At 49.4% G+C, this 9,758-nt stretch overlaps 1 protein-coding gene across 1 annotated transcript in view; it reads left to right on the top strand.

Annotated features, from left to right (window-relative positions):
* tmem174 (transmembrane protein 174) overlaps nucleotides 1-9,241 on the top strand; it is a 26,294-nt gene extending 17,053 nt beyond the window's left edge. The window contains 3 exon segments of the mRNA XM_064941079.1: nucleotides 3,101-3,192; nucleotides 3,195-3,223; nucleotides 9,047-9,241. Of these exon segments, the coding sequence (XP_064797151.1) occupies nucleotides 3,101-3,192; nucleotides 3,195-3,223; nucleotides 9,047-9,241 (316 nt within the window).
* Nucleotides 9,242-9,758: the final 517 nt, after the last annotated feature.

Raw genomic sequence — 9,758 nt, 5'->3', positions numbered from 1 at the left:
CCTCCCTATAGGCTGTCTCATCATAATCGGTGATCAGACCTACCACTGTTGTGTCGTCGGTAAACTTAATGGTGGTTTTGGAGTCGTGCGCGGCCATGCAGTCGTGTGTGAACAGGGAGTGCAGGAGGGGACTAAGAATGCAACCCTGAGGGGCCCCCGTGTTGAGGGTCAGCGTGGTGGATGTGTTGTTGCCTACCCTCACCACCTGGGAGTGTCCTGTCAGGAAGTCCAGGATCCAGTTGCAGAGGGAGGTGTTCTGTTCCACGGTCCTTAGCTTAGTAATGAGCTTGGAGGGGACTCCGGTGTTGAACGCTGAACTGTAGTCATTGAACAGCATACTCATGTAGGTGTTCCTTTTGTCCAGGTGGGAAAGGTCTGTGTGGAGTGCAATAGAGATTGTTTCATTTGTGGATCTGTTTGGGCAGTATGTGAATTGGAGTTGGTCCAGAGTGTCTGGGATGATGGTGTTGATGTGAGCTATGACCAGCTTTTCAAAGCATTTCATGGCTACAAATGTAAGTGCTAAGGGCGATAGTCATTTAGACAGGTTACCTTGGCGTTCTTGTGTCCAAACACGAGTTTTGAAGCCCTCCCTCCACCTCCCCTCCTCTACCTCCCCTCCTCCACCTCCCCTCCTCTACCTCCCCTCCTCTACCTCCCCTCCTCCACCTCCCCTCCTCCACCTCCTCTATCTCCCCTACTCTACCTCCCCTCCTCTACCTCCCCTCCTCTATCTCCCCTCCTCCACCTCCCCTCCTCCACCTCCCCTCCTCCACCTCCCCTCCTCTACCTCCCCGCCTCTACCTCCCCTCCTCCACCTCCCCTCCTCTACCTCCCCTCCTCTACCTCCCCTCCTCTTCCTCCCCTCCTCTACCTCCTCTCCTCTACCTCCCCTCCTCTACCTCCCCTCCACTACCTCCCCTCCTCTTCCTCCCCTCCTCTACCTCCCCTCCTCTACCTCCCCTCCTCTACCTCCCCTCCTCTACCTCCCCTCCTCTACCTCCTCTTCCTCCCCTCCTCCACCTCCCCTCCTCTACCTCCCCCCTCTTCCTCCCCTCCTCTACCTCCTCTCCACCTCCCCACGGCTTCTCTCTGCTGAAATCTTTCTACTTTGTAAGACACTCTCCATCTCTTTTCTTTCTCACTTCCTTCCCTCTCACTTTTTCTCTTGAGCTTCTCTTCTTTCATCTCTCCCTCCCTCACCCTCCCTCTCTCTCTCTCTCTCGCACACACACACACACACACACACACACACACACACACACACACACACACACACACACACACACACACACACACACACACACACACACACACAACACACACACACACACACACACACACACACACACACACACACACACACACACACACACACACACACACACACACACACACACACACACACACACACACACACACACACAGCATGGTCCAAACAGCATGGTGTAAGACTGGTCTCAAACTCCCAACCATCAAATTATGACACTTTCATGAACTGCGCTTTTAAGTCACATTCCAAATTAATTTAACTTAAAGCCAGACTGAATCAATGAGATGAGTGTGGAACACACAGAACATAACACTTTTATAGCTGGTTGCGTGTGGCTATCTTAGGCCACCTGCACACTAATCACTGATGGGATAATTGGGATGTAAGTTGAGGTGACATCCTAACACCTGTATGCCCTCTTAGACCTTAAAGAGTCACTCTTAGACCTTTAATCATGAACACTGCTTTGTCAAATCAATGGGCATAAGGCAATCAGTAACACTATCTTTTAAAAAACTATGTACTCAAGAACCTGTTTTTAAAAGACCATTTAGATATACTTTATTAGACTTGTGAAAACTGGAATAATCAGTTAACAAATCATGAAATCACTATTGGGATGTAGTGACAATTGGGTTTCACAGTAGTTTAAAAGCTTTGAGAGAGTCCTACTTATCTAGCCTTGCGACGTCCAACAGCATCAGTCATATGGCTAAGTCCCCATGCCGTTTCCTCCCCACCCTGTAGGTAAATACAACAGTAAGTATTACTTTTCACGCTCACAGAAATTGGGATTGAAGAGAAAAGTAAACATGGGAGATTTTGGGAGCAGGCTTATTTTGGAAAAGTAATCCTGTGTTTGCATTAATATTTTCCCTCTGGGAAAATTTCTGTCATTGTCAATTTGCTAGGGCATGCTGCCAATATTATGTCAATTTACCGTTATAGAGGTATTTATGACTTTATTGAATTAGAGCAGAATATCAGTGGTGGGTCGACATGTGGGGGGTGGAGGGCCGCGGGGAGGGGCGGAAAATCCGGAGTTATTTTTGTTTCAAATGTGTATCTGTTCACATATGGTCCTTGTTTTAGCCTATATACTGGAACTCTCAGCAGTGACCCCTAACCTGCCTCCCCAGAGCAACATGATTTTGGCTGCCTCATTCTGAGTTCAGTTTGACCCACCGACCCCCAGGAGCTGAAGGGTCACCGCCAAGGAGCAGCAGATGAACCCAATGCGTCAACCCTGGCATGACACCATGTTCAGCAGCTCTCTATCATTCCATTTTTTCCAATTGCAGTGTTTGATGTCGAGCTGGTTTCCAGTCTACCGTTTTTGCGGATGGTTTCAAATCCCCACTCTCCTGCTAGTTTATGATGCGTATCCAACCTCCCCTCCTCAACCTCCCCTCCTCCACCTCCCCTCCATCTCTCCACTGCTTCTCTCTGCTGAAATCTCTCCCCTTTGTAAAACGCTCTCCGTATAATTTCTTTCTCACTTCCTTATCTCTCTCTTTTTCTCTTTTTCTCTTGAGCTCCTCTTCTTCCCTCCCTCACCCTCTTTCTCTCTCTCTTTCTCTCTCTCTTTCTCTCTACTCTTCCTTCGTGGTTAAAGACATTTCAGTTCAGCTGTCATGAATTATGTTCGCCTGCCCAGCTGTCCAAACAGGGGGGTGTCCTTTTCATTCCACCTCACATATTACCAAAAGAGAAGAAGGGAGAAGAAGGGGGATTGAGGGAGGAGGGGGATGAAGGGAGGGAGAGGAGGGCTTCAACACTCGTGTTTGGACACAAGCAATTATCTCTAATTATTGTTTTTCTTTTCAGTTTCCCTGTCCCGATGGAGGTCCGACCAAACGAACATGCAATAATCCGCCCCAGTCGTCCAGGCTCAGCGGGTCCCAGAGCTGCAGCCCTCGGTCCCGGGACTCCATGGCCTTTCATCTCAATGTGAGTCTAGAGTTGATTCAAATGCGGCGCGATGGGTGAATTAACCCCCAAGACCCAGCTTTCAATGGGCTCAGCTAAGAGATTATACGTGTTGATGGCAGGCTTTTATATGCACTGGGCTTTCAAAAGAAACTTCAGCTGTTAATTCAAGGCACCACAGTCGTGACCCTCCACCTCCTCTACATCTTCCATTTCTTGTAACCTTCTACTAGCTTTGTGTTTTTCTAGACTCCATCTTTTTCTCTGCACTGTCAGAAGGAAAGTATTAGACGTGATGGATCTATGTTTGAGCTGAGAAGTTCCTTATGGGGCTCATATGGGCCGTCCCAGTCCCAGAAGTTTCACTCCCAACTTTCACTGACTATTGAGTTATCCTAACAATGTGAACGCTCCAAATTACCGTGAGAGGTTCTGACCTGTATTCAACCAGAGGTTATGTTCAGTCACATTACATTTAGTCATTTTGTAAAGTTAATTTGTTCCCTTCGTCAATGTGATGATGCTAGACAGGACTGAAGAGATGTGTGGATGGTTTCATGTGTTGAACTACACACGCACACATGCACGCGCACACACACACACACACACACACACACACACACACACACACACACACACACACACAGCTACACACTCACACAGCTACACACACACACACACGCACACTCACGCACACACACACGAACGCATGCACGCGCGCGCACACACACAAAATACACACAAAACACACACACACACACACACACACACACACACACACAAACCACATGTTTAGTCTCTTTGGTACTTTCCATTAGTGGATGTCAGACAGTGAGAGAAAGTCATTGCTGATGAGTCCAGGGATATTCATTGAGACTGGGTGAGAGATTGTAATTGATTTGAGGGACTTTTCCATCCTTGGTGGTCCCGGGCGGGGAAAACTGCCTCTCAAGCATGGAGAGGAAAAAACCAAGCCGGCAGTTCAGTTCTCACAGACCTGTTCAAGATGTTGCATGGAAACGAAGAGATGTTTTGGCACAACAAAAGGCTGTGGTATCAAACGTCTCGTACGGCCCACAGTCAGTTGATATGAAAGAGAGGGATGAGAGGAGAAGAAAGGAGGAGAAGACAAATGAAATATAGAACCCTGAGACTCACTAGACACAGAATCCATCAGTGAATGAAATGAGGGATAAAACCTATCCGTCCCGATGCCACCATTACCAGGCAACATGCCGGCCATCACAGCCCGTTCTCTATTGGTCTAACACTTGTACAGTAATTCTATTAGGTTATGTGATTAGGAAGAAATGTGGCCCCTCACCATCGAAGAACTGCTCCCTGTAGCGTATGATCATACCTCTTAATTCTGCTCTGCTGCATGGCGATTCAGGTTGATTGCACAGCGTTTATCCAAGTCATTTCTATACATACCATGAAAGCGTGGGCCACCAACCAAAACATAAACAATGGAATAATAGGTTGTATAAATACCTCATTAAAGTAAATCAATTGGGGTATTTTATTGAATCAATTGAAACGAATGGACACCTCACCGACTGTGGCTTTAAAAAAGGACTAAAAACCATTCAATATGAGTTGGCCAGGGGGATGTTGGCTTTGTGAGGATGTCTGTGTCTAACAACCTCAGAATCACAACTGGGTCTTATAATATGAGGTCTGTAAATGTAATGTAGCATTAATTAGACCACCAAGGCAAGCCCTCTGGAGCCTTCCCCCTCATTCAATATAGAATATTCACACATGTATGACCACTATATATACTTCATTTGGCATGTGATCATTTTGTCTATGTGAAAGTCATCTATATGATAGAAACCACTATGGCTTGTTTCATTGAGTTATCAGTTTTCCATGGGGTTGATGGATTAAGACCTAATTCCTCTCATCTCTCGCTCCTCTCCCCCCCCCTCTCTCTCTCTCTCTCTCTCTCTCTCTCTCTCTCTCCTCTCCCTGCATCTCCCTCTCCTTTCCCTGCATCTCCCTCTCCCTCTCTCTCTCCTCTCCCTGCATCTCCCTCTCCTCTCCCTCTCTCTCTCTCTCTCTCTCTCTCTCATCTCCCTGCATCTCTCTCTCCTCTCCCTGCATCTCCCTCTCTCTCTCTCCTCTCCCTGCATCTCCCTCTCTCTCTCCTCTCCCTGCATCTCCCTCTCTCTCTCTCTCTCTCTCCTCTCCCTGCATCTCTCTCTCCTCTTCCTGCATCTCCCTCTCTCTCTCTCCTCACCCTGCATCTCCCTCTCTCTGTCTCTCTCTCCTCTCCCTGCATCTCCCTCTCTCTCCCTCTCTCTCCCTGCATCTCTTTCTCTCTCCTCTCCCTGCATCTCCCTCTCTCTCTCTCCTCACCCTGCATCTCCCCCTCTCTCTCGCCTCTCCCTGCATCTCCCTCTCTTCTCCCTGCATCTCTTTCTCTCTCTCCTCTCCCTGCATCTCCCTCTCTCTCTCCTTTCCCTGCATCTCTCTCTCTCCTCTCCCTGCATCTCTCTCTCTCTCTCCTCTCCCAGAAATCTCCATCTCTCTCTCCTCTCCCTGCATCTCCCTCTCTCCTCTCCCTGCATCTCCCTCTCTCTCTCCTCTCCCTGCATATCTCTCTCCTCTCCTCTCTCTCTCCTCTCCCTGCATCTCCCTCTCTCTCTCCTCTCCCTGCATCTCTCTCCTCTCCCTGCATCCCCCTCTCTCTCTCTCTCTCTCTCTCTCTCTCTTTCTCCTCTCCCTGCATCTCTCTCTCTCTCTCTCTCTCTCTCTCTCCATGCATCTCCCTCTCCCTCCTAATCCTGCATCTGCCTCTCTCTCTCCTCACCCTGCATCTCTTTCTCTCTCTCCTCTCCCTGCATCTCTCTCTCTCTCCTCTCCCTGCATCTCCCTCTCTCTCTCCTCACCCTGCATCTCTCTCTCTCTCCTCATCCTGCATCTCTTTCTCTCTCTCCTCTCCTTGCATCTCCCCTCTCTCCTCTCTCCTCTCCTCTCTCTCTTTCTCTCCTCTCCCTGCATCTCCCTCTCTCTCCTCACCCTGCATCTCCCTCTCTCTCTCTCCTCACCCTGCATCTCCCTCTCTCTCCTCTCCCTGCATCTCCATCTCCATCTCTCTCCCTTCTCCCTCTCTCTCTCTCTCTCTCTCCTCTCCCTGCATCTCCCTCTCTCTCTCCTCTCCCTGCATCTCTCTCCTCTCCCTGCATCTCCCCTCTCTCTCCTATCCCTGCATTTCTTTCTCTCTCTCCTCTCCCTGCATCCCCCCTCTCTCTCTCTCTCTCATCTCCCTGGATCTCCCTCTCTTTCTCCTCTCCCTTCATCTCTCTCTCTCTCTCTCTCTCTCTCTCCTCCATGCATCTCTCTCTCTCCTCTCCATGCATCTCCCTCTCTCTCTCTCTCTCCTCACCCTGCATCTCTTTCTCTCTCTCCTCACCCTGCATATCTTTCTCTCTCTCCTCTCCCTGCATCTATCTCTCCCTCTCTCTCTCTCTCTCTCTCTCCTCTCCCTGCATCTCCCTCTCTCCTCACCCTGCATCTCCCTCTCTCTCTCCTCTCCCTGCATATCTCTCTCCTCTCTCCTCTCTTCTCTCTCTTTCTCTCCTCTCCCTGCATCTCCCTCTCTCTCCTCACCCTGCATCTCCCTCTCCCTCTCCTCTCCCTGCATCTCCCTCTCTCTCTCTCCTCTCCCTCTCTCCTCACCCTGCATCTCCCTCTCTCTCTCCTCACCCTACATCTACCTCTCTCTCTCTCCTCATCCTGCATCTCTTTCTCTCTCCTCTCCCTGCATCTCTCTCTCCTCTCCTCTCTTTCTCTCCTCTCCCTGCACCTCCCTCTCTCTCTCTCTCTCTCTCTCTCTCTCTCCTCACCCTGCATCTCCCTCTCTCTCCTCTCCCTGCATCTCCCCCTCTCTCTCTCTCTCCTCTCCCTGCATCTCTCTCCTCTCCCTGCATCTCCCCTCTCTCTCCTATCCCTGCATTTCTTTCTCTCTCTCCTCTCCCTGCATCCCCCTCTCTCTCTCTCTCTCATCTCCCTGGATCTCCCTCTCTTTCTCCTCTCCCTTCATCTCTCTCTCTCTCTCTCTCTCTCTCCTCTCCATGCATCTCTCTCTCTCCTCTCCATGCATCTCCCTCTCTCTCTCTCTCTCTCCCTCACCCTGCATCTCTTTCTCTCTCTCCTCACCCTGCATATCTTTCTCTCTCTCCTCTCCCTGCATCTATCTCTCCCCTCTCTCTCTCTCTCTCTCTCCTCTCTCCCTGCATCTCCCTCTCTCCTCACCCTGCATCTCCCTCTCTCTCTCCTCTCCCTGCATATCTCTCTCCTCTCTTCTCTCTCTTTCTCTCCTCTCCCTGCATCTCCCTCTCTCTCCTCACCCTGCATCTCCCTCTCCCTCTCCTCTCCCTGCATCTCCCTCTCTCTCTCTCCTCTCCCTCTCCTCACCCTGCATCTCCCTCTCTCTCTCCTCACCCTACATCTACCTCTCTCTCTCTCCTCATCCTGCATCTCTTTCTCTCTCCTCTCCCTGCATCTCTCTCTCCTCTCCTCTCTTTCTCTCCTCTCCCTGCACCTCCCTCTCTCTCTCTCTCTCTCTCTCTCTCCTCACCCTGCATCTCCCTCTCTCTCCTCTCCCTGCATCTCCATCTCCATCTCTCTCCCTTCTCCCTCTCTCTCTCTCCCTCCTCTCCCTGCATCTCCCTCTCTCTCTCCCCCCTCTCTCTCTCCTCTCCCTTTATCTCCCTTTCTCTCTCTCTCTCTCTCTCTCTCTCTCTCCTCTCCTCTCCCTGTATCTCCCCCTCTCTCTCTCCTCTCCCTGCATCTCCCCCCTCTCTCTCTCTCCTCTCCCTGCATCTCTCTCTCTCTCCTCTCCCTGCATCTCTCTCTCTCCTCTCTCTGCGTCTCACTCTCTCTCGCTGTCTCTTTCCCTCCTCTCCCTGCATCTGCATCTCCCTCTCTCTTTCTCTCTCTCCTCTCCCTGCATCTACCTCTCTTGCTGTCTCTCTCCCTCTCTCTTGCTGTCTCTCTCTCCTCTCCCTGTATCTCCCTCTCTCTCTCTCTCTCTCTCCTCTTTCAGCATCTCACTCTCTCCCGCTGTCTCTCTCCCTCTCTCCTCTCCCTGCATCTCCCTGCATCTTCCTCTCTCTCGCTGTCTCTCTCCCTCTCTCTTTCGCTGTCTCTCTCCCTCTCTCTTTCTCAGCCTCCTTGGTTGTGTGGTCACTTCTGACATGGCATTCATTAAGAGGACTGAAGACAACTCTGAAAATATTTTCTTTCTGGAGATCAGACCTATCTCCTCTCAAAAATGTATGTTATTTTCAGAAAACATGCAGGTACAGTAAAGGATTACAGACTCACTGCCATGCTTATTCCAGCAGAAAAGTGTCAAGTCTGAAGTAGCCTATTGACAATGACAAACCTAGCCATCTAGGAGAAGGACATAATGATAAACTCCCAGCAGTACCATCGTCTTGAGTGTTGCTGATGGACCCTAGAAAAAGTCTCTGGCTTGTCCTGCACTGTCAGAGATCCCCTTATCCCACCTTAACTTGTACATCAAATCTGAAAACGAACTGAAACTAAACTGAATTTCGAACTAATAGAAATAAAAACAAATAGAAAATCACAAAACTATAATAACCTTGACGCGCACACACACACACACACACGCACATACCACCCCTCACTCAATCCCCTTGTGTGATACAACCCTTTGTCCTCCCTCCACAGTGGAGACATTGCATGGCAGCCAAATCCCCATTGTCCAGCCCCAATCTGTGTGTGTAATCTCGCTTGTCAAAGAGAATCTACTGCGATTAGCCTCAGTAAATTACCAGGGATGATCTGTGTGTCTTTCTGTCCCAGCCCATCCAACCACTCTCCAGCTTCCTCACAAGCACCACCACCCACACCACAGCCTCCGACCCTCAACCTCCAACCCCTGACTCCATCAACACAGGTCTGGCTCCTGACATTGTATTACACAAGGATTACACCAGTAACAAGATGGTTGTGGTCTCTAAATCCATGTCATTGTGTCACGATCGTCGTATTGAGTAGACCAAAGCGCAGCGTGGTGTGAATGCATGATTTTAATGAAAGACGGAAAAACACGAAGTATACCAACTAACCAAGACTGCTATCAAACCACTGTGCTAACATATAACATAGACAATAACCCATGAACCCAAACTGGAAAATGGCAACATAAATAGGTTCCCCAATCAGAGACAACGATAAACAGCTGCCTCTGATTGGGAACCAATCCAGGCCACCATAGACATACAATATGCCTAGACTAGACACACACACCTAGACATACAAAAACCCTAGATGAGTCAAAAATACACATACCACCCTCGTCACACCCTGACCTAACCAAAATATATAAAGAAAACAAAGAATACTCAGGTCAGGGCGTGACACATTGTCAATGTGTTTTTAACAACGAGAGTCACCCAACATTAATCCAGTAGATGCTTTAAGGCAGTTCTTCTATGGCTGTTTTATACAGCCATGTTGTAATGGACTCACGGATCTGAAGGAGATCTTTCTGCTGTATATATGTTTATTTAGC

The sequence above is a fragment of the Oncorhynchus masou genome, chromosome 28, assembly GCF_036934945.1.
Source record: "Oncorhynchus masou masou isolate Uvic2021 chromosome 28, UVic_Omas_1.1, whole genome shotgun sequence".
NCBI classification, from domain to species: domain Eukaryota; kingdom Metazoa; phylum Chordata; class Actinopteri; order Salmoniformes; family Salmonidae; genus Oncorhynchus; species Oncorhynchus masou.
Note: the sequence above shows the minus strand (reverse complement) of the source record. Positions and strands in the feature narration are given on the sequence as shown.